This window comes from Manacus candei, unplaced genomic scaffold, assembly GCF_025592945.1.
Source record: "Manacus candei isolate 608988 ecotype Guabito, Panama unplaced genomic scaffold, ASM2559294v1 h1tg000053l, whole genome shotgun sequence".
Lineage (NCBI taxonomy): Eukaryota > Metazoa > Chordata > Aves > Passeriformes > Pipridae > Manacus > Manacus candei.
In genome coordinates this window covers 2,421,206-2,445,782 of record NW_026138101.1, presented here as the reverse complement: position 1 = coordinate 2,445,782, position 24,577 = coordinate 2,421,206, and the positions used below count along the sequence as shown (strand labels likewise).

The window sequence follows — 24,577 nt, the reverse complement described above, 5'->3', positions numbered from 1 at the left end:
ACTTGAATTGCTCAGGAAAATTTAGGAACACAGGACTGGAAGGGATCTCCTGAGTCATCACAGGCAGTCTGTAGGCACCATGTTATATAATTCTTTTCATAGAAGTATCGAGCTCCACCTTAAAAGCAGCTGTTCTTTCTCTGAACCCACTACTTCATTTGCAGGCTGTTCCAGGATCTCATAAAATTAAAAAAAAAAAAAAAAACCTTCTTCTGATTTGCAGCCAGAAAATATTCATGGCCAGTTTAGACCAATTTTTTTTTCATAAGCAAATACTGCCCTTTAGCTCAACAGCTCTTTTCAATGCCTTGCATTTATTCCCTCAGGAATAATATATTCACATTGTATCTCAGTTTTTCTCCTCCTAGGCTGAACAAGCCAAGCCTTTTTTAGTTCCTTATCCTAAAATAGGTCTTCCACTCACCTAATGAGCTTCAGGAGCACAGTAAAAATTAACTGCCCATGAGCATCCTAAAGGGCCAAGTTTGCATCCCTGCAAAAGTCAAGGCACGTGGCACGCCGGGAACTTCTGAAACCTGCTGGGGAGCCTTGACTGCCCCAGAGCTGCCACACCACTCTCCCCCCAGCCAAACCATCTATAATTCCAGTTAAGGAAAGGACAAATCAAAAGTCCTGCAATGCACCAATTTTTGGAGCTCAGCACCACCAGGGAACAGGAGGAGCAGAGCCCTTGGTGCAAGCTCAGGTTTTAAATTTCTCGGGTGCTTTTGGAATTGATAAGTCTTGAAGTATTTGATCTAAGAACAAAACCACAAAACACCCAAGGTTTCTTTTTATTGGGCATCAGTCTTAATTTTCTAGAAGTTCCCAAAAGGTTTTTAACCAAGTCCAAGGAGGGGGTAGGTTATAAAGGTTTAGTGACAGCCCAGATAACAGAAATTGGACATATGTCTATGCAACAACATATTACACAAAGATGAGTAATTACATCACCCATGGACTTCATGATGGATACAATAAACATACTCTGGGAAAAGAAGTGGGAAAATACAACAGCAACAGTGGAAAAGAAAAAAACAGAGAGTATATAATCACATTTGGTGAGTCAGTGTTGACTTTGATGAAGAAAAGAAAAAAAAACCACACTGAAAATTAGCTTGAGTATTAGAAAAAGCTCATGATTTCCTAGAGCCTGGAAACCTCAAAGCAGTGAATGCCTGAAAGTCTGCAACTCAAAGCACCCAATGAACAAACCAGTGTTGATGTGACAGAAGGAATTTTAATGCCCTGTATTTTCTGTCTTTTATTTCTCAGGGTTTGGGATGGTCATGGTTTGCTGGGTTTTGTTGGGTTTTTTTGTACTCTACCCCATACATTTCCTTATAAATTCTACCCTGAATTTCTCCCAGTAAAGGAATTTCAGGATGATAGGTCAGAAAGGTGCCTCATCTCCTTCTCATCACTCATGTGATGCCCTGGAGCAGGGGGAGGAGGCTCAGTGCTGTCCCACCATCCCTTTTGTGTGAGTCCATTGCTGACAAGCCCAGGAGAAAGACAGTGAGAGCAGACAGGGGAATCAGTGCATTTGCCAACCTGAAAGGTGAACACTCATCAATGGCATTTATGAATGATTTAGTATTCAGAGTGCACTTGGGATACTCCTGTCATATCCATCTATCATGGACACACACAAAGAAAGACACATAAACTACAAAATTAATCCTTTCTATCTGGTTTTAGCAAGCACAGTGAGTCACTGCTGTGGTTCAGTTCAACATGGATTTACAGAATACATTCTGAAGACACCACAACAGGACAACAGCAACACATTTTACCAAGCAGGTGACTTGTTGCTTAAATATTATGTTCCAAAGACTAATGTAGGTGAAGGATAAGGTTGGTACATCTCTTCAACATATCATTGCTTTTCTTCCCTCCCTGGGTAGCTCTGAAACCTTCAGCAATGAACTACCTCACAATAAAATAATAGAAAAAGAGTAATTTCTACTGAAAAGACAGGTGAGAATGTGTAACAAGAGCCTTTGAGGCCATCAGGTCTTGCACAGCTTTCAAGACCAATCACAGGTCAAAGGAGCAGTTGCAAACATAACTGATCAGTCATTTGATTCAGAAATCCTCATGAGTTAGAAGGTTTATCTGTTATTGCTCAGTTTTGCTGTAGGCCCTAACAGTGACTCCTGATATTTATAGTCTCTGTCCTCTGATAAGAAATAGTTTCTTTTTGTAACTTTACATATTCTCAGTTCACATATGAAATTTCCTCCCTGTCTGCCTTCACTCGACAGATACCATTGAGAGAAAGGAATATTATTTGATCTGAAGGGAGATAGCTCAATATATCCACTACATTTGAAATTAATCTTCCTCATTACATTTCTGTAGGAATAAGCTTTCTAATTGTCAAGTGGAAATACTGCTTTTTAGGGTGGCACCTTCCAACTCAGTTAACATCAGTGTTCTATCACAGACAGCTCCTGAATCAAGTTAGTTCTATCCTAAAAGAGAAAGAAGAGACAAGATTTGCCCTGTAAGGAATTTTACTACCCAAGAAAGGTGACAGTTAACAACCATAAAGGCTGAGGCATATTCAGTGATGTCTCAGGAGCAGGCAGCTGATACACATGACCTCTGAGGGCTGAGCAGACCCCCACTTGAGATGACAGGTTCTGGGTTTATAGCCACTAGCATTAGTCTTTGGAGACCCACAGAAAAAGTGACTGGTTTTGTGACATCAATAACAGTCCATCTAGACCTGAAACTCAAGACTCCAAACATATTTCACAGACATTTTTCTCTCCTACCTGGGAGCAGACCACTGTTTTTGTGACCCTTCCTCCACATTAAATGCTTTTTCAGTCTTTTCATTGCATTGATAAGAATCATCAAGGAGGCAGCTTTGGGGACAACTGGCTGCACCAGAAGGAGCCAAGGGCAGTCCTATGGTGTGACCACCATGTGACAGCAGAGCCACTGAAGCAATCCCATGAGTTAGGCAGAGTCCACATCCCAGCTCATCCATGACCTCTGAGAAGTCCATGCCACCAAACAGCACCACACCCACACGCACTGCTGGCCATGGTGAGACATCCTGGGTGGGTCAGGAAGGATTCACCGACAGGCAGCAGGGGAACAGGACCTGTGCACAGGAGGGGAGGGGTTTCTGGGCAGATGGAATGTGCAGGAAGGGATGATTTGGCCACAGCTGACAGACACTGTGCACAGCCATGTTCCTGACCCAGAAGCAAAGCAGTATCTTTGCTGTAGGTATGGCTCAATCAGCCCTGGCTCTTGGCAGCTGACTGCAACCCAACCCTTGTGCAGATGCATGGGAGGGTGGCACACAGGGTGGTACTGGTGGGGGGGGACTGTAACTGCAGCTCTCAGTTCAAGCACTGTCTCTGCTGCCCTGAGGAACCAAGGAGTCCCCCCCAGAACAGGCCTACTGAGCACTGAACTCTCCAAGGAGCTCTCGTTCAGGCTGCAGCTCCTGCTCACCAAGCAGCACCAAGATTGCCAAGGTAGAAAGAGTGACCAGGCACACCAGCCAACTGTACCCCTTCCTGGATGTCAAATGTTGGCAGGTGCACACGAGAACCATCCAGCAGCCATCAGTGACCATGTCCTTGGGTTATGTCCCCCAGCAACAGTCAGACTTTGCAACAGCCTGAAACCCAAACACAAAAGGCACCTGGATGAACACAAAGATGCAGAAAACACTGTCCTCTTAGCAATGCCAAATGCCCAGCTGCAGGTGTGTTGTACCAGCCTTTTGTTGTTGTTTTACTATACTTTTAAGCATCAGTCTCACAACAACCCCAGACAGACCATGAGTGTCTCCCAAAAGTTCACTTGTTTCCTGCCTTCCTCTGGCTGAAGCTGTGCTGGTTCCTCTTACACAAGGAGGACACAAGGCAGTGAAGGAAGAGCTCCCAGCAATGCAGAGAACAGGAGCTCTAGCACAGGATACATTCTGCTACCACCCTATTTAATTACTATTTGCAGTTCAAGGCTGCACAGATTACCTCCACCCACACAAGGTAATTTGAACACTTTTATTTCGCCTAACTATGTACTGACATGATGTTAACAGTTGCAATTTCAAGGAGTAAAATCCTTAGAACTGAAGTTACAGATCAAGGGGAAAAAATCTCAGATCTTTCCCTCCGGTTTTAGAGAATTACAGAAGAGCTGAGCATGAAAAGAACCTCTGGAGGTCATCCAGCCCAACTTCTTTAGCAAAGAAGGGCTAATTTCAAAGTTAGACAAGACAGCCCAAGGCCTTGTCCAGTTGAGTCTTGAAAATCTCTGAAGCTGGAGAATCCATAGCCTCTACAGGCATCTGTTCCAGCACTTAGCCTCTCTCATTATGATTCTTTTTCCTTCTGTCAGTCATATTTTCCCTTCTGGCAACTTGTGACCACTGCCCCACATCCTCTTGCCCCATCCCTCAGGAAAGTCTGGCACATCCTCCTCTTAAGACCACGATTAGATCCACTTCAGGCTTCTCTTCTTGGGACTACCCAAACCTTTGGCCCTCAGCCCCTTCTTCCATGAGGTTCTTAGTCCCCCAACCACCTTAATGGCCCAACTGCTACCACAGCACAGCCCCGAGCACACAGACACTTTTGTGCTGCTTTCCATCAACAAAGGCATTGAAAATTATCCCTTCCCAGAACAGTGGCATTGGGTGCAAGGTCCAAATCTCCATGTCAAGTGTTCACCTGAGACAACAGCCCTTACTGCCACATCAGAACTGAAATTCAGTTCAGGGGAATAAGCAGGGGGAGAGCACCTGTCAAAGATTTCTGCATTAGAGAGGGAAAATGAACAAAAACAGTGATAAGGAATTGGTAGCCATTTGCACAGGCATACTTAGTTGACACATGCTCTGAAACTGTGTTATTAAAACTAGAACAGAAAATTATATGTTTCCTTACCCAGAATTAGAATGAAAATGGACTGGTTTGTGCACAAAAAAAGTGTAACTGAGAGGCTGTTCAAGATAACAAAAAGACAAACCAAGATTTTTATCTGCTGATATCAGCACCAATATTCTTCACTGTTTTGTATGAAAAGTTATCTCTATCACATACTTGCAAACAATGTGTTGCATGAACTCACACATAAACAAAACTCAGCTTTTGTTTCCAGACAGTAAGTTTAGACAGGCTACTTTGGTTTGGGCTAACTCGTTAGCAACAGAGGGAACACACAGTAACACAAGGCAATGAGAACTACAACTACAACTGACCAAAATGCCAAGCTGAAACAAAGTCACAACTTCTGCTTTCAGGGAACTCCGAACCAGAAGTGACACGTTGCCAAGAGAGCAGATGAAGAAGCAAAATTACTGCACTGTTATAGAACTAAAATAACACCAAGGAAGACTAAGTGGTGAGAGGAGAGTTGGGAGCAAGTCCTTGGTTCCCACCAACACGGGATTTATCTCCATTTAAAGACTCCAGGCCAGAATTTCAGGGAAGGTGAATTGCTGTTGCTACATTGAAATCTTCACTTTAAATTCTCTGAAAGTTCAGCTTTCAGGCTGTGGCTTTTAATATGCTCAGCTTGCTTTGTTCCAAGCAGACCGTGTAGGACATGTGGGGTTGAGTGGAAAGGTACAGACCCAATCCTGGTCTCTACTCAGGTTTTACATTCCCTGATTTTTCAAGAATTACTCTCCATTCACACCGATAAATGAATTGGTCTTTTAAATTAAAACCAGGCTTTTTCATTGAGTTCTTTAAACTCTGACTCTAAATGAGTCTAGTTTGGTTTAAGAAAGCCCCATTATGGAGGCTGTGGAGCAGTCCATGCCTCCCCCAAGTGGGCTGGCTGCCACCTCATCTGTACTGACACACTCTGCTAGAGACACTACAGGAAAGTTTAATGGTTCATTCTTTGGAAATCAGCACTGCAAATGGATTTAAAACTCTTAAAAATCACTCTGACGCAAAAAAACGAAATAGAGTTAGATTCTTGACAATCCCAAAGTCTAAAAATAAAAAAAGATAACATAAAAACTTAGAATAATGTCTAAGAAGAAGGTATTACCAGTTTCCCAGTTCTTTATCAAAAATTGTGTGAGTAATGCTTTGGAAGGGTTCTTCTCCTGCAAATAAATGCAATGCAAGTACTAGGTCCCATAAGGCCTAGTTTATAGCCCTTACCCTAAAAAGTAGTCCTGCTGATTAGCATAGCTAAGTATGTACTGTAACACAGAGCCTCTTGCATATTCATTCACACTGGGCATAATTCTCTTCTCAGAGACATAACCAAACCCAGCAACAGCCCTTGGATGTAAATGGACACTTCCACTAGCTTGTATTTAAAGGCAGCTATAAGAAAAAATAATTAACATGCACGATATATTTACACATTTTTAAAGTGCAGGCTGTATGATAAGGCACCATTAAACATCTATTATTTTAAAACACAAAACATCCTAGCAAAATAAAAGAAGAAAAATATTCCTTTAAAATTCAGTTTCCATGCTGCTAAACAAAACCCCTGTGAATACAAACATCTCCTAAAAAGTGTGCCATTAGCAGCTGTAGCTAACCAGGCACAGAAAGAATTTGTGAATGACCACCAGGAAAAATTAATGCTACTTCTCCCTGTAGTACATCAGGTTTTTCCCATTTTGCCAAGATCTAAAAGCTCTTTATTTTAGCTTTCCAGGCAAAGAGTAGCTAATTCTTGACTAGCTCATGATAATATTCAGAGCTGTGTTATGACACTCAAATACAATATATATTCATTTTCTTGAGTGAATTCTAACATAATGTACCAGAGCCCAAGAACCCTACAAGCACAAAAGGAACTCTCTCATTAAAGAATGTCCTTGGAAACAATGCCACAGATGTGCCAATTCACTGATGGAGCAAGGCCTCAGAGTTGGGACATGGATTTCAGCCCTGACTGTGCAACCTGCCCTGGCCCTGAGAATCACCAGGTTGTGACACATTTCAGTTTTTAGATCGTGGTCAAGATCCTGATACATTTCTAGTGTGCATTTTGAAAAATCTCATCAAAATTAAACTGATAAAATGTAGCTTAATGAATTCTAATTTAAATAGCCATTTAAACAGAAGAAAAACTTTTTTTTACTCTGAGGGTGGTTGAACACTGGGGTAGAGAGGTTGTGGACTCCCCATCTTTGGAGAGACTCAAAACCCATGAGTAAATGTGCTCTGGATGACTCAGGGTTGGGCTGCAGGGTTGGACTGGGTGAACTACAGAGACCTTCTCCAGCCACCACTATTGTGCCTTCTCTTACAATAATATGTATTTTTAAAACATTTTCAGTGTATCAAGGGGTTTTTCTTGTAAGCCCAGAAAAACAGACTTGAAGCCACCTCGTGCCTTCAGGCTCCCCCTCCTCACAAGTACTGACATCATGGAATCCTCTACATGGATGGATCCAGTTCCATGGTTTTTCTCATCAGTAAGGAATAATTCTTTTAGTTTCCTGAAATGTTATGTGGCCTTGCACAGTTCCAGAGTTATTTTTACTACCATCAGTGATATTCCTTTCCTTGGGTAACCCTCATGAGCAGCCCAGCTGCACACAGGGGGTTGGTGAGTGTGAATACAGAGATCCAGGTTGAGTCCATGATTAAAAATCACAAAACACAGGATTGCTTCACATACACACTTTGTACACCCAGGCATTAACCCCCTGCATGTTTGTGTGTTAGATATCGTTTGTCCAGTGCAATTTTTATAGAGCAAAAGTTTCAGGGAGAAAAATCAGCTTAAAAAATTAGCTTCCCAGTGTGCTGTATTACACTGTGATCACCCTCAATATCACATGTACTCTGTGTGTAAACCACACTGAACATGTCAGGTGTCTTCCCCTAAGAGAACAGACAAATCTTATACTGTTTTCTATCATCTTGCTATTTATAGATTCTTTGTGACTATTCTTACGAATCTTGCCCAGATAATACTAATAAAACACATCCCAAATTCCTCCACTTGGCACTTTCAAGTTGGCAATTTCAAATCCCATGTTCCATTACAACTTATAACATTCCTGGGTGTTTATACACCATCATCTGTTCTTTAACAGAAGAAAGCACTTGACCTCCACTTCACACTTCTATTTCTACTCACACAAAAAAATAAGGCCATAAACCAAAGTCTCTAATACTGGACTCTTCCCTGATGTTCAGGAAATACAGGAATATAGGAAAGCAACGTGTGCCATTTGCTCCTCATTGATGCACATCGTGATTTCCTAAATCTGTTGAAATTCCACTGTTGAGCCAGCAATTCTGAAAGCTCAGCATACACAAGAGTTCCCATTTGAGATTGACTTCTACATGATCTAGTTAGAAAGTTACCAAATCATCCAACAGGAATGTTTTGGCACCTTCCTATAACCTATTACAACATGTCAGGTGGGAAAAATAGCATTTGCAAACAAGAGGGAGCAGAACGTGGAAAGATGTTATTTTGGTGTCATTGGGAGGTACTCAATGTGCTCAGAGAAAGACAAAGCCATCTTAATTTTATCCTTGGGCAAAGTCTCTTTTTTCCCCTTCCCAAAATAAGGCAAAACTACATTGGCCATATTTAATAGAACGGAACAGAGTCATAAAGTCATAAGAAGAAAAGTCAGTTTTCAGAACAGCAGCCATTAAAATACACTGTCAACCCCAGAAGAGTTCTGTTCCATGGCATATTCTGTACCACAACAAATAAGCATTGCTTTGTTTTCTATATATTACTGTTTGTTTCCTTACACTGTGGCATTTCCAATGCTTCCTCTGGATGACAAGTAATTGCATGTTATAAGATCCAAAGAAGGGTTTGGAGTCGGTCAATTAATTTAGCACCAGAATCAAATGATCCCAACCACTTGTTTGCTTTCAAAGACAACGTGGCACAGGGCAAAGTACACTGGGCTTTGCCCAAATCTTCTTCTTGTCACAAAATAATGTAAATCAGTTATTAAAAAAGACATGGTGCCTTCCTATTTTGCTCACGTTCATCTTGTCTCTAATTTTCAGATTTTGTGTGTATGTCAAGGACATCCTCCTCTTGTTCTGCAGCTCCTCTTTGACCTCACCTCATGGATCAATTTTGTGACAAGCTTCCTGGGGTATCCCAGCGCTCCCTCAGACCTAACAGGGGAGTATGGAGCCATCCTGGTACCAAGCCCTGGAAATCCATGATCCTGTCTATCAGCAGAATAGTGGAGTTACAAGTGACTCTCCTCTTCCTGCTGTAGCCACTCACCATTTCCTGTCATCTCCTCTTCTATGAACTCACTAAAACTCCTTCTTTCATTTTCACCCTCACTGACTTTTTCCACGTTCTGGTCATCCTCCCTTCTCAGGTTGGCAACAGACATCTTACTACCTTATTCCCTGCTTTTCCTGCAGTTGCTGCTGCTAAAATATTCCCTTTGCCTCCCCCATTTCCTCACACAGCCAAAGCTTCCTCCTTGCATTCACCTTTGGTTCCTTGTCCTTCACTCATGCCTTGTTTTCACCCTGCTCTCATTTAATTTTCATACCTTAGAATCACAGAATCAACCGGGTTGGAAAATATCTCCGAGATCATCCAGTCCAACCCTTGATCCAACCCCGCCGTGGTTCCCAGCCCATGGCACTGATGCCACATCCAGTCTCATCTTAAACACCTCCAGGGACAGTGACTCCACCCCCTCCCAGCCCATCACAGTGTCTGATTACTCTCTCCATAAAAAACTTCTTCCTAATATCCAGCCTAAACCTCTCCTGGCAGAGCTTAAGACCGTGCCCTCTTGTCCTAAGCACCCTGGCACAGGAAGCCTCTCCATTTCTTCATTTACCAGATTATTCCTTCCCATCATTCTGCTTCCTCCTCAGGAGACACCACCACCCCTCAGGGTGACATTTCCCAAACCCTGTTGCCAGCTGCAAATCCCCTCCTTGGGGGAAGTGGCTCCTGGGCTGTGCAGTGCCCACACTGTTTGTACAGCCCTGCACTGATTGACTAAACAATCAATCCCCAATCGATGGCCCAGCCATGCCAACAGCGCTTTTGCTTTCTGAAACAGAACACTTTTGTTTTTAAGTTTATTCAGAATGAGAGATAATTCCTGTAATTAAAGTAGTGGAAACCAGAGCATCCACCAAACCCAAAGAAGTGCCGGAGCGTGACGTCTCACACTTGGAATGCCTCCCTTGCCTGCACTGCTCTCCTGGGATGGGAAACAGGAGAAGGCAGTGAAACAATAAGAGTAATGAATAATCACATATTTAGGGAAAACATTCAGAGTTTGCAATTTGATCAACAATCTGGATTTTGTTGCAATTTCATTTCAGAGTACAGATATTTCCATTTAAAGGCAAATAAAATTGGGAAATACGTATTTCCAGAAAACCTATTATCAGAAACCCTAAAAAAAATGATAATAAGTTCAAGTATGTCTATTTTTCTCCACAAGACTCAGAGGGATACCACATGCCCCGTCTAGAAAACAATAAAGACCTGCTGAGCAAATGAAGGTCACTTGAATTTTTTAAAATTTAAAACTTTGTTTTCTGCTAAATGACAGGGAAATACACTGAAACCACAATCAACGTTTTCTGGGTCTGACAATGGCAGAAGTCCTCTTTCTGCTCCTCACTGTTGACTCACACACCACCGAATCCCAAGGGACTGTGCGCTCCAAAACGAGGAGTGAGTAATCAGGAAAAAGATGTTTCCCCTCTTCAAAGTATTCACTAAAGCATTCATCCTTTCAAAACTTCCAAGCTCCAATTTGTTTGGCTTGTAAATCTTGCAGCAACAGTATTGACAATGTAACAGTGATCTAAACACTGCACAATGTAAATGCAATTGCTTCAAACACAGGACCGGGTCATGGAGATTTCTCCCAATGTGGTGCAGGGTGAGTTGGTCTCAGTTCAGCTGCCTGGGAGCAGAGGAACAGTGAAGCCCAGAAAGAACAGTCTGATTATTAGACCTGTCTCGAAATAAAAGATGAATATTCTTCTACAGCTTGGGAAGGGACTTTTTTTAATTCATTCAAGACACCTTTGGAGAGAGTTGAGACTACAAAGACAGCCAACAGTTTCGGAGAAGGAATATTTCAGGATGCATCTGAAAAATGACTCACTGGCTCCCACTGCCATTTTGTTTACTGCTGTGGAAAGCAGCAAAATGTAGTTGTAATAAAGCAAACTTTGAAGAGAAATGTATTAAAATATCTACTTATGGATGGATGTATTCTTATGTTTTGCTCAATGAGCTGAATCACTACCATAAACAATAGAAGTCACTTTACAATAAGACAAAATAATTGATTTATCAAGAAGAAACCATGGGGTGTGATTATGAAGTAATGCATTGCTTGGCAATTAAGAAGTATTTGCTGCACTAATTATTGGAATTACTAGGCAGGGGTAGTTTACAGTATTTCTTAATCTTTTCAACATTTTACTCTTCAAATGTCAAATCCCAACAATCCAAATATTCCTGGCAAATCAGAAAGCAGAGAACAACCCTCCAGTTACCACAGTCAAGACAAGCAACTAGTTATGTTTTATGTGGCTTGTCCTTAAGAGTTCAACATTATCACACCCCCCTGCAGACCACACAAACCATAAACATCTTCGAGCTCCAAACTATCATTAGATAGTTTTTATTGAATTCTAAGTCAATACTAAGCTGGTTAGCTGGCAAGTTCATAATCACCAGAGGTAATATTCACAGTTCAGGAGATGGGGTCAACCAAGAGCTGGATGTGCATGTGTGATTTCCTACTTTCATGATAAAAAGTGACAACGTTCAAAATACCCAGTATTGATATTTTACACAGGAAACCTCTCAGCCAGAAGAGTCTTTGGCTTCACCCCACTAGAACCACACCAGGATTTCTGGTGAGAAATGAAATTTCAGAAATATTTCAGCACTCCATAACAGCGACATTTATTAACCATGTCGAGGCTTACCTTATCATCCTCAATAACCACCTCCAACCTGTGCTCAGGGAACAGACTGGGCAGTGCCAATTCCCATATTCACATGGAGTGCAGCAGCGTGCAAAGGACCGAAATCCAGAGATGAAAAATGCCAACAGAATGAAGACGAACAAAAGCCACGACTATGGCAAAACCAGAGCATGGAGCATCCACCAGTGCTCCCAAGGCTCCAGGGAATGGCTACCACAGGTCTGCTGTGGGCTGAGAACACGAGGCCAAAATCCAGAGACAACTAGAGCAGGCTGGCTATGGAGCCAAGGTGTGAAGGGCTGCTTAGAGTACACCCTCATGGCGTGCTTTCCTATCAATAAATAAAATATCGAGATGATGCTCAACCTTTACCTGGAGAAACACACTCAGCACAGTGTGAAGCTGAAGGAACACGACCCGATGTTCATGAGCCTCCACAGGGAACAGCCCTTGGCTTCACGGTGCCCAGGGCATGATGCTCAGGGCTCTTTGCCACACAGCAGTCCCTGCCTCCTGAAGACTCCATCACTGACGAAAAGCAGGGCTTCCCTCACCATGAGCTTGTTGTTCTTCACAGAAGCACAGAACCGGGCAGGTCGGAAGGGACCACAGCGGGTCATCCGGTCCCGCCTCCCCGCTCAAGCACAGGATCGCATCCAGATGGTTCCGGGATATGTCCAGACTCACAACACACATGGAGTTGGTGTAAGACAAGCCAAGCTCCTCACCGGGAGCTCTGAGCTCTGCGGTGATGGCTGACGAGGGCCGGGGGTGGGTCCAGGTACAGCCCGGCCCGCTCAGCACCCTCAGCGCGGGGAGCGCCGCACTGCGCCGCGAGGAGCCGGTGGCCGTGGGGCAGTGTTTTCCCTCAGACAAATGACCCGGACGGCCCCAAAGTGTCGATGGCCGATGGCTTCGCGCCACCCGACGTCCCTCAGCCGCTTCGAACCGCCGGCCGCCGCCTCCACGTGGGGGGCAGGTGGCGGGCGGCCTGTGCTTTCCATCAGCCGGGGCGGGCGGGAGAACCCGCAAAATGGCTGAGGGGGCGCGGGAGAGGCACCGCTGTGCCCAGCGGGGGGCGAGAGCTGCCGCCCCTCCCCGGGCCGCCCCTCCTCGGGGGGCTCCCGGCCCCGCCGTCCCTTCGGCGACGGCCGGGCCGGGTGGGGCGGCCGTGCGGCGCCGAGGGGGCGGGAAGGTGCCGGCAGGGCCGCCCGAGGCCCCGCGCCCGGCTCTCCCCGTGGTGACCTTGGGCGGGCGGCGCGGCCCTCCCCGACAAGCGCCCGCTCCTCGCCCCCCCGGACGCTCCCCCCGCCCCTCTATTTTTTATTCTTTTTAAATTATAATTTTTTATTTATTTATGTTGGCCGCGGAAAGAGTTTTGAGGCGGGGGGGCGGAGGGGAAGAAGGCGGGGGGGGGGCAGAGGAGGCCGCCGTCAGAGCGGCCCGGGGACTTTCCCTGCCGGAGGGAGGGCGCAGAGGGGGAGCCGTCCCGGTCCCGGTCCCCGCCCGGGGCGGGAGGCGGCGGCGGCGGGCGGGGTGTGAGGGGAGGGCGGGGGGCGCCGGCCCCGCCGCCGCGGGGGAGACGCGGCTCCCGGCGCTGTGCGCCCGAGCTGCTGCTGCTGCTGCTGCTGCTGCTGGTTACGCCAGCCCCGCCGCCTGCCTCTCCGCTCTCCTCGCCTCTGATTCTGCGCACAGCCAGCCCCAAAGCCTGTCATTCTGCAAAACACAGTTTACTCAACAGAGAGAGCGAGTGGGGGAGCGGGAGAGGTGGAGAGAGGGAGACGGCGCGGAGGAGCCCGGTCCCGCACCCCAGCATGGCTTCGGGGGACCTTTACGAGGTAGCGGGGGCCGCGGGGCGGGCGGGCGGCGGGGGGGGCGCCGGCCGGGGCGCCGCCGGGGGCAGCGGGGGCGCGTTCGGAGCCGCTCCGCCGAGCCCTCGTAGTTGCAGAAGAGCGGAGGAAATCGCCGAGGGAAGGGCTGGGGTGGGGGGAAAAGGGCTGGCGTGTGTGCCCGGGGGGGGCAGGGAGGGATGGAGCGGCTCCCCTCCCTTCCCGCTGCCTCTCTCTTTCTCTTTCTCTCTCTACTTTCCATCGGGCTTGATCTTAGCAGGCCTTGCAAGAGGGAAGGAGGAAGGAGTGAAGGAGAGCGAGAGTTAGCGGTAGGATGGGGAGGCGATCGCGGTGTGATGAGCCCGGAGAGTGGAGAAAGTCCAGGTAAAGTCATAGGCGCTCTGGACGTGCTGAATGTGCAGATTAGTGCGAAAAAATGCGCCTTAGCGCTGCCGGGAGGCGCAGGGATGGAGGCGGCTCTGCGCCCGCTGTGCAAAGTGCAGGAGCCGGCGCCAGGTTGCTTCACCTCCTGCCCGGGGTGCTGCGGGGGTGGCGGGGGCGGCGGCCGGGCCGGGCCCGGGCTCCCCGCGGGCCGCAAAGTTTGGCGGGGGCCCCGCTCCGGGCGGCCCGGGCTGCGGGAGGGGCGGGCGGCGGCCCCCGGGCCCCCCAGCCCAGCCCGCCGGGCGCTGCCCCCCGGCCGCGGCCACAGCGCCGGGGCACCATCGGCAGCCCGGCTCCTCCGGCTCGGGACAGGGAGGGGACGAGGGGCCGGAGACCCTGACGAATTTTGACCGCTGGCGCCCAGTTGTAATGCCCCAACTGAGAACGGGTCTAGCCACTCTTGCCATGCCAGAGAAGAAGAAGAAGAAGAAGGGAGAAAGCTGAAATTAAAAATAAGGCAGACTGGACCTGGTGGTTTGAAATATCCTGTTCCAGTAAGTGGAACCAGGGTGGAAGTCTTTAGATGATAGACACCAAACGTGACTGGATGTCCTACACTTCTTGGTCTGGAGCACCTCCTCAGGCTCCTGGTGTTTCCTGGTGAAATGGCTGTTTGTGTTGTGGTTCTCTGGAGAGCAGAGTTTAAGGGCTAGGACTGAAACCATCACCTTCCAGTTGGAGCTGTGTGCCAATGATAGGCACTGCTCAACCATCAGGGTGTGCTTGGGTGTGGAGCTGCTGCTGTGGTTGGTTGGACTTGGTTGGACTTACTCCACGTTTGATGATCTTGATGATCAGCTGTAGGGTCTCAGGAGCAAGACGTCGAGGATCTGAGAGGTTTCACGTAGGCAGTTTTTACTTTCATTGTCTTTCAAAGTCTTTGACAGAGGTCATAGTTAAGGGATGACTTTGCTCTACTAGGGCTGTATTTTGCTGTGTGTGACACAGACCTCCTCTGAAGTGAACAGCACTTCAGCTCTCCTCCAGGGTGTTAAATTATTGGAAGTACATGATGATCTGAATAGTACCATTGGTGTTTTTTCTCTCCTTTTTGTGCTATCTGCCATTTAACTTTGTAATTTTAAGGATACTGCATGTCACCTGTGTTGCTGTTGTGACTCTGGAATAGCCAGTGGGAGTTCTGTGAAGAACAACTTAGACACAAAAAAGTTAGTGACACAACTTTAGTGTGAGTAGTTTCTGGGATGCATGGAGGATCTTTGCCTGGTGTTGTCCGAGTTTTCTTCAGATGTTTCAATTAGTTCTAGAAGGAAATAAAGCTGGTATGTCTCAGACTAATGGTGGCCATGCTGGTTTAGCTCTGACTCGTCGTTAAAAAATTCGGCTGTTTCTGATCTTTGCGTCACAAGACGGTGACGTTTGGCCGTTGGTCGTGGGCTGTGCACTGAGTACCACTGTGTGGCATCCCAGAGAGGCTGCTCGAGGAGTAACCTGGTGTGGAGGAGTTGTGTGAGGGAACACACAGCCCAGTTTGCAGGCAGTGTCAGGCCCAGTCATTTTGCCGGCGTTTGCGTGGATGGATGTGAATTGTTGGTCCTGTGGTTCCAAGCCTCTGAATCACTTCCTTTCTTTGTTACTCCATTTGAGCTACTTTTGCTTGAAGACTTGTCTCCACCAGAACAGGTGAGAAGTGTGGCTGTTCATTCCTTGTCATGTGAGGTGTTTGGAATATGACCTTCTCAACTGCTCACGGTGTAAAATCTTCATCTACGGGTTGGACATGTGGGAGAAAGTACATGTGGGGCTTTGGCTGTCAATCCATCTGCATTCTGCATCTTCACGGTGAAGTTCTCCATGACAGAGCTCGGAAGAAATGTCTAGAAAGCTGAAGAGTTTGTAGGTCTAATGGATAGCACTTGGTAGTGGCTTCATTTAAAAATCGACTCAGCTTTGCCTCCCTGCTTCTTCCCTTCCCAGAAAACCAACTGCATCAAGGGGATTTATTGGAAGGAAGCTCTTAGAGCTGGGATGTCCCACACCAGGTTGCACATGAGATGAAGAGCTTTGTGCCTTCAGAGCAGTCCAAGTTCTTGCTTGGACACATCATTCTTCTCTGCCCTCCTGAACTAGTAGAACATTACGTGGATCACAGGATGACCATCAAACAGTTCCAGGAGTTTACCTTGAAATAATTTGGGGCTGTGGGTGGAAATAAATAATTTGGGTCTTATTGCGACAATTCCAAAGATATTTTGCACTCCTGATTCCATTTTGACTCCTTAGAAATATCCAAGTCCTTCAAGGATTCTTACTGAACTTCAGCAAATAAGACAATAATTAACTCTGCAATTTGAGGTATTTAATCCTGGCTGCAAAATCATTTTTGTTAAAGCCAGTCACGATCTAGGAGCTATGATAAAGCACATGAAGGAGTACAGTGTGTATATTACCTATACAAGCCTCTCATATTTTGGTGGCACTCAAGAAACTTTTATAATTTTTTAAGTTTTGGAAATAGATGTGCATATTTATCTTGTCAGTCAATTCATTTTCTACTGTCATGTTATTTTAAAAGGCTTTTCAACCTTTTAAACTTAGAGAGAAATTCAATTACTGTCTTTATAATGAAGCAAAATAAGATCACAGGCAAAACAACCTCAGTGTTTGTTTGACTAGGTGCCTTTTTCTGTTTAGAAATGGCATTCTAATTACCTGAAAAAAACCCTGTTACATTTGGGTTTGGACTGTGAAACAGGTACTGATTTATTCTGCAAGCAAGAGAACACCCCTTGGGAGTTCTGTGTTTACTGGTAGTTCAGTTCTAGAGCTGTGTATTAGAACCAAGACACTTTACAGCAAAAGCAAGTTATTCCATTATATGGTGGGATGTAGGTGTTAGTTTTGACGTTTTCAAAGTACATTTTTTCCCTTTAAGAGTAAGGAATGCTGTGTATGCTTTAGTGTAATTCTCAGGCTACATGAAATGCTGGTTTGGCTTTGCTTGACTTCCATGTGCTTATGACTCCAAGCTTTTATGAGTGGGTGAAAGTGTCATGGAATACTCCCTTTTTTTTTTTCCTTGCTTTTCCTTATAAGAGGTGACCTGTTAAATATTAAAGACCTATGATGCGAGTTCCTTAGGAATAACAGTCTGAAAATAAAGGACTGACAAAAGGGTATTCACAGTGGCCTTCAGCAAGGCAGCCTTGTGATTCACATACACTGTTGGATGCATTGATAGGAGATCCTCGTTCAGTTTGGTAACCAACAGAAAGGGAAATGTATTTACTCTTAAATACCAAGTTTGTTGATTCACATTAAAGTTCTCAGTACCTTGAAATAACATTTTGTATTTTCCATGTACAATTTAGTTGTTACATTATCTAAACCTTGACAGTTTTCTCACAGAGACTCTGGTATTACAAGTCCATGAGATGGCTTTAGAGGGGGAAAAACTCCATAGGAACAGTGCACCTAACTTTATTTTTCCTAGCCCAGAACATCCTGTTTACTGCAATAACCCCCCCCTTTATTGATGAGTGATCAGTATCATAGAGATGCTCCTCAAGCTGACTTTTTTTTAATATAATATTTTGGGGGCTTGTATCCAATGAACACACTTAGACTTTCAGGGGTGATGATGTTGAAATCTGAAGTCATATTTTACCTTGTGTCAGATTGTGTTACCACACCTTTGGTAAGTGATCTAAAGATTATAGCTGAATCTCTGAAGGGGACTGTCACATGCATGTGTTTCTGGATCACAATAATAAACCCAGTGGTGTTTGCTTTAAAGTGAAAAAGTGTCAATTTAAAAACTGGTATCTTCTCACTGAAATGATACAACACCCAAGGACAGGAGCTTGTCCACCACAGTGACAGGTTTCAATCCAATCTTAGCCTGTTTATGCAGCACTGTAAGAACAAGCTGCAGTTTATTTCAGCTCACCTGATCCAGCAGAAAGATAATGTACTTCCAGATAATTGCAACATCTCCCATTTATACCTGCACTCAGGTACCAGCAAAGTCAAAACTTGAAGATAATAATGGCACTGTTTGGGCTGCTGAAGCCTCATGACATGTGGAGACGTACAAGTGGGAGAGAACAGGGTTGAGCTTTTGGATGCAAGGTTTGGATTGCAGATGCAGGGTTTAGAAAAGCATCTTTGCTTTACAAAGTGAGCAACTGCAAGTTTTGGAGCATTGTGGCTTTCCATCTTGCATCTCTGTCAATGGAGTCACTTTTTAGCAGAGATAGAGACTTAAATCTGCTGATTGAAATGAAAAGCAGAAATGTGTTTTTTAAATCATTTCAGCGTGTATTTTCTAAGACAGAGGTGACTTGCAAGAAGATGGTGTATTTAAGTAAATTATTAATATGTCTCAAATCAAGCTCTTCATTGATATAACTGTTCCATGGTGAAGGAACAAGACTGATTCCACAAGCAGAGAACAGTGGCTCCAAGTAGGATCTGGGGACTATAGAACAGTTAAGCACCTACTGCTTCTGTACCTTGGCAAGCTGTGGCTGCAGTGCTGGTTTCAGTAATACTGAGCTGGGGCTCTCCAGCTCTAAGCACCTGTAAGTAACACCTTATTTTTTTAGTGGAAAGGCTTTACTAACAACTATTTTGATGAGTCAGCTATTTATATGTTATCATTGATCTGTTCTCAAAATCAGTATTTAAAGACAACTGTCCTCAAAGTCAGGTCACCTCTGAGCAGCATTGCCCTGGGTTGGTGGAAGTCTAGAAATTTTGTTGCCAGTAACCAAGAGCTAACCTGAGGTCCCTTCTGCTCAGGTCCTGGAGTTCTCTAAATGAAAGATAGAGTGAGGTTCTAAAGTGTAACTGGATAACTCTGGCAATATTCATTATCTGCCTCAGAAATTCCAGTGCTGAGCCTCGTATGGAACATTACAATGCACGTAATGACTGTCTTGTTTACCTACAGCGTCACTCTGTTACCACGGGTCCAACTTCCTCATTACATTGTAAACTGCTGGGCATATTTTGGGGCCCTGAAAACCAATTGATTTCTTGTTACAATCTTGATAAAGTGTTTTATCTGGATCAAGTGTAGTTTCCTTCAAGGTACATGGCATAAGTGTACTCCTGGCTTGGGAGGGACACTGAAAATACACCCTGTCCCTCCTGAAAGCCTCAACATTTGCAGTGAAGGCACCACCAAAGCCACTGAACTGAACGTGGTTCAGTGCTGAGAACTATTCAAAGGTTAAAATGACATCATTTTTTGGTAATACTTTCTGAATGACAAATACGGTGCTTTACTTTGGGCTGGTCTTTGATTCAAAATTCAAATCCAGCAACAAACTCATTGTTTAGTAATTGCTTGTGAAAGTTAAAATATTTAGGGACATTTCAAATAATGGCAAAATTTAAACATGGTCTAATATTGAAAGAAATGGGCTAATTATTTTTTTTAAATCAATGGAGTATTTGTGATGGCCAGCTCTGCTGTAAATAGCATTTCTTTGTCCATTCATTTGACTTTTAGCAGCATTAGAGTTTCTTGGCTCTGTACATTTTCATCAGTGCAATCCCTTTTTATTGTTCTTTCTTATCCATATATTTTTCAGACACTTTCTGCAACACATTTTATGGCACTGACATCCTGACACTGGCAAAAAAAAGTTAACTAAATAGTTAAATGTCCCTTGCATTCAAACTATTTAGAACAATATCACTGAAGTGAAACGTTGGCAAGGCAGGGCAACTGGTAGTGGGGTATGTGAATTCTGGCTTTCTTTACATTCATGCAAATACAAATATTCTCATTTTGACAGAAGGAAGTTCATCATTTTGGCCTGTTGAGTAATTATGTCACACTCTTTGTTTATTATCAACACTTTGCACTGGTAATATTGCAAATACACTTCAATCTATTTTCTTATACCACATAGAGAAAATGTAGATTACAATACTATTTTAATATTATCTCCTGATGAGCCCTGATATAAAATATTGTTGCCAACCTATTAGGTGTCTAAAAACTTTCACAAGAAGTCGATAGAGTTGACCTGTGTAGGAAAGAATGATTCCTCTTGTGGCTCACCAAAAAAAGAGGAAATAGGTTGACTCTTACAAAATGGTAAAGGCTGGCAGTGTGAGCAACAGACTACAACAACACACTGAAACAAAACCAGCATTGAAAACATCTGTCAGAAAGACACTGTTGGAAAAAAGCAGTTGCCCCACCTGGGCTTTGCTAGATTTCTCCCAGTCTACCCCCGAAAATTGCAGCCTGTTCTTTAAGAGGAGTGAAACAGGAACAATGAGGATATTTTCTTCCATAAGGCTCTTTCTTCACTGCATTTATTTATATTTTGGGGGGGGGTGTGTGAAATCATCTTATAGTAAAGTAATCACTTCAATGTGCTGATCACAGCAGTAAGTCTGAGATCCACTGCACCTCCCAGAAGAAATGGAATCAGCAGATTCATGGGAACGTGTGTCTTGTTTGTACCAGAGTTAACATTTTGAAAGGAAGAACTCTTGGTCAATGTCTAGATAAGAATGGCTCTGGCTGGTGTGTTTTTTCCAAAAACCTTATTGTAAAACCCCACAGGAGCAGTTGGTAATGACACCAAGGTGTGGTCCAGAAGAGTTGGTCATCTCTTACCTGGTTCACAGAGAGGGTGTCTATGAATAGAGTTTCCAAATATCAGTATTAGGGCCCATGTTGTACAACAGAATCATCAGTTGTTTGAAAATAATCACTATTACTCTTGACAATTCATAGATTATTATTGTAATTGTCAAGACAAAGGTTGACAATGAAGAGCTGGGTGACAGCAGCTGAAATTCAGTGTTTATAAATGCAAGCTAATGATCAAAGGAAAAATAATCCTGATTAAACATGCATAAAAATGAGCCCTGAAGAATCTGTTACTATTCTGGAGAAATCTTGGAATCATTGTGGACAGTTTCTGGGTGTGTCCACATTAGTGTTTTAATTTGGATCAGGTGCATGCTTTTGAAGTGAATCTCCCTGTGATGCCCAGTCACCACACCTCTGTTTGCATCCCAGCACTGTCTTGGAGAGCAGTGACCAAACTCCCTCCCCATGACACTGAACCAGAAAAGGGGGTCCAGCTCCTGGGGGGGGGGGTCTGGTCCATGGGACCAGACTACAGGTTGTCAGAGCAAAACCTCAGGCAAGCACAAGTTTAGGTGTTAGTAAGGAAGTATTTGAGAATGGAAGAGATGATGATCAACCTCATGTCCCTGGGGAATATTGTGCTTCCACCTGGGCAGTGCTGTACCCACTGCAAGAACACAGAACTGCAGGAGTGCAGAGAAGGGCCATCAGGGTGTTCACAGGAGGAGTGGCTGTCAGTGAAGATACCTTGGGACAACTTTCTGGATGGGAAAAGAAGTGATTGAGGAAGGTAGGAATGGTATGGAAAAGACAAATGGGGAATGTTTAGTTATTATGCTATTTCTCATTGCACAAGAGAAGATCCAAGGCCAAGGAAATGATGAGGGGACCGACACAAAGGGAGTACTCCACAGTATTTAAATTTTGGAATTCATTGCCATGGGATGTTGTAGAAATCAGAACTGTAAATGGTCTCAAAGAATGGTAAAACAGGAGGACTGATCCCTTTACACATTTCAGGACATCTTTCAGCACAAACCAATCTTTAAACTGCTGCTCACAGAAGCTGGAAGAGCAGAGCAAGGGCAGCACCTACTCTACAGATGCTCTTTCCTAAGCACCCAGTACTAATTTCTATGGAATATACAACATGTTGAGCTAAGTGGACCTTTAGTCTGACCTCCTATGGCAGTTCTTAGTTTTGTACTTACCACAGTCATTAAACAAACATAGTTATTGACTGAGGTGTTGATACGGTCTGCAGAGATCACAAACACTTGCCTTGCAAGTTGTATTTTGGAGTTCTAATTCCTAATCCTTGTCAAGTAATATCTTTGCAAAGCAAAGGACTAATCAGAGTAGTGGGTTCTGTTTCTGATACAGAAAAACGTCAGCTTCTGGTTTAGAACCCTCACAGTCCAGATTTAGAATCATGGAATCATTAAGGTTGGAAAAGACTTTTAAGGTCATCAAGTCCAGCCATGAACCAGCACCACCGTGTTCACCCCTAACCCATGTCCCCAAGTGCCACATCCACACACCTTTTGAACACTTCCAGGGATGGTGATTCCACCACTGCCCTGGGCAGCCTGTTCCAGACTCCTGACAAAATGCAACAGGTGGTAGAAGCAGAAAAGAGTAGAAGGAGGGAGGAGGTGATGAAGTAACAATAAATCAAACATATGTAATGAAAACAGAGGATAAACTAGAAAATATTCCAGTAAATGCATGGAATGAGGCAAATGATCGAGTCAGCGTTACTGGAAAGTTACATTAATGGAATAAGAAGTTTCTGATTCATAAAACCAGCTTTCTTCTATGAGAAAAGCATTTCAGCATCTAAAAGGGTTTATCCACAACTTTCCCTTATTTATGGCTTCAGCTGGTCTTCACAGGCTGTACAGGTTTGTCAGTCTGCCTTACCTGAATAGACATCAAAAAGCCACTAACTATGAACAAACCCATCAACTTGTTTTTCTATTGGGTTGAATTCTTTTCCAGAAATGGTGATTACCAATATACCAAAATATAAACAGTCTAATTTCTAACTGACCAACTCAACTTGTCAAATTCTTTCACACAATGAACTTTTTTGTAGCATCACTTGGCAGTCACTGAAACAAAGGAGAGTGTTGCTCATGTATCTTATTTTTCCTAGTAATAAGAGAGATCTTAAAAAATAAAGTGTGATATTACGTAATTTTTTAAAAGACTACTTTGTAAAATTTATTTGACTATACTAATGGACTTCCCTTTAAACATTATGCAGTTGAAATTTGCTCTGATAATATTTTTGAAACCATTAAATCATTTCCCTTTTTGGCAAAGGGACTGTTTTGCAAAATATGAAATCACATTAATAAACCTGATGTATTTGTCTTTAGAATTTTTTTGTGACAGGTTTCAGGTGTTTCAGCTCAGGAAATGTGACAGGAAAGGTGCTGGAGAAACACAAGTGTGGTTCACATAGAAGGAAAATGCAGAGTAATGCTTGCAGGGCTTGTAAATGTGTTGTGAGACAAACTGCAAAGATGTTGATCCCAAAGTGTTTTGGTGATTAATGTAAGGGAGGAATAGCAGAGTGCAGTGAAAGGGGAATGTGGGAATTTGGGTGACACAGCACAAGAAGACCTTCTTTGATGAGAAGTGATTGAGCTTATCTCTACCTCAGCAGTGGAAGAAGCAAACTTTTAAGTTCATCAGTGATACAACATAACAACAGAGCTTCAAATTACATAGGAATATGACTGACATATCAAAATCTGTGCAGGGAGGAGGATGGAAACTTTGGATCCCATGTTAAGTATTAGGAATTAGAGGGGAAACTGGAAGTTCTTGAAGGAATAAGCAGTGACTGATGAGGAGCAATTAAAACTTTGTGATTCGCCTGCAGTAACTGGAAGCAAGAGTCTGTAACAGAGTCCTGCTGCACAAACTCCAGCTTTTCACAATCCAAAGTCAAGAACAGTTGAAAACCAGCTTCCAGTCTTGTGTAATTAAACATTAGCACTGGTTCATAATTTTCTACTGGGCTGAAATGTCAGAACCAATGTACCAGAACAGTCAGAAAAGGAGGTGGTAGGGAATATGAAGAACTTGGCAGTGTTCTGTTGGAGTGGTCACTGTTACAGACTGATGTTCCCATGCTGCAGATCAAAACATGATAGTGTGAAGTGTTTGTATAGTCAGCAAAACACATCAAAGTATGGAAACAGTGATAAAAGTCACAGGAAACCTAAAGAAGCAGTGAAGAAAAGATGATCTTTTCTTTGGTTGGTTGGGTTTGTTTTTTTTGTTTCTACACTGGAAATGCAAAATGACCACTTTTCTGTCTTTATATGTAAAAACAAAGTGTGAGTCAGGCAATTAAACTGACAGTTCAGGCAGCAGAATTTAGTAAGACTGAATGTTCCTGTAAGTTCCCTTTATGATCTGGCAATGTTATATGTGTAGTGGAAGCCCAAATCACCCAATTCTGTGCTCTGATGATGCACAGAAGATGCAACAGAAACGCTGGAGAAAGCTGTGTTTGATGTGTTTTTACATGTACCAGGGAAGTAGCATCTCTTTTACCTTATACCCACAGAAAAACTCACGTTTCTTAAGAAAATAAAAAGGGGGAAGCCCTTGGCCAGCTTTTATGGCCTTCTCAATGCTGCATTTATTTGGTGTCAAGAACTGTGATCATCAATTAACTGTGGGAATTGTGGGTCTCTCAGAGCAAAACTGTTGAGCATCACAGGGCTGAGCAATGTCTTCAGAGCCTGGGGGATCTGGATCAGCACCTTCCT

At 44.0% G+C, this 24,577-nt stretch overlaps 1 protein-coding gene and 1 long non-coding RNA gene across 2 annotated transcripts in view; both read left to right on the top strand.

The window, feature by feature from the left end:
* Positions 1–13,359: 13,359 nt before the first annotated feature.
* CDYL2 (chromodomain Y like 2) overlaps positions 13,360–24,577 on the top strand; it is a 57,896-nt gene continuing 46,678 nt past the window's right edge. Inside the window, exon 1 of the mRNA XM_051801762.1 lies at positions 13,360–13,771. Within this exon, the coding sequence (XP_051657722.1) occupies positions 13,748–13,771 (24 nt within the window). The 5' untranslated portion in view covers positions 13,360–13,747. The remainder of the gene's footprint in view (positions 13,772–24,577) is intronic.
* LOC127477473 (uncharacterized) lies at positions 13,944–16,708 on the top strand. Its single transcript, XR_007906971.1, has 2 exons — positions 13,944–14,146; positions 16,142–16,708. It is a non-coding gene; the product is annotated as an uncharacterized LOC127477473 (long non-coding RNA).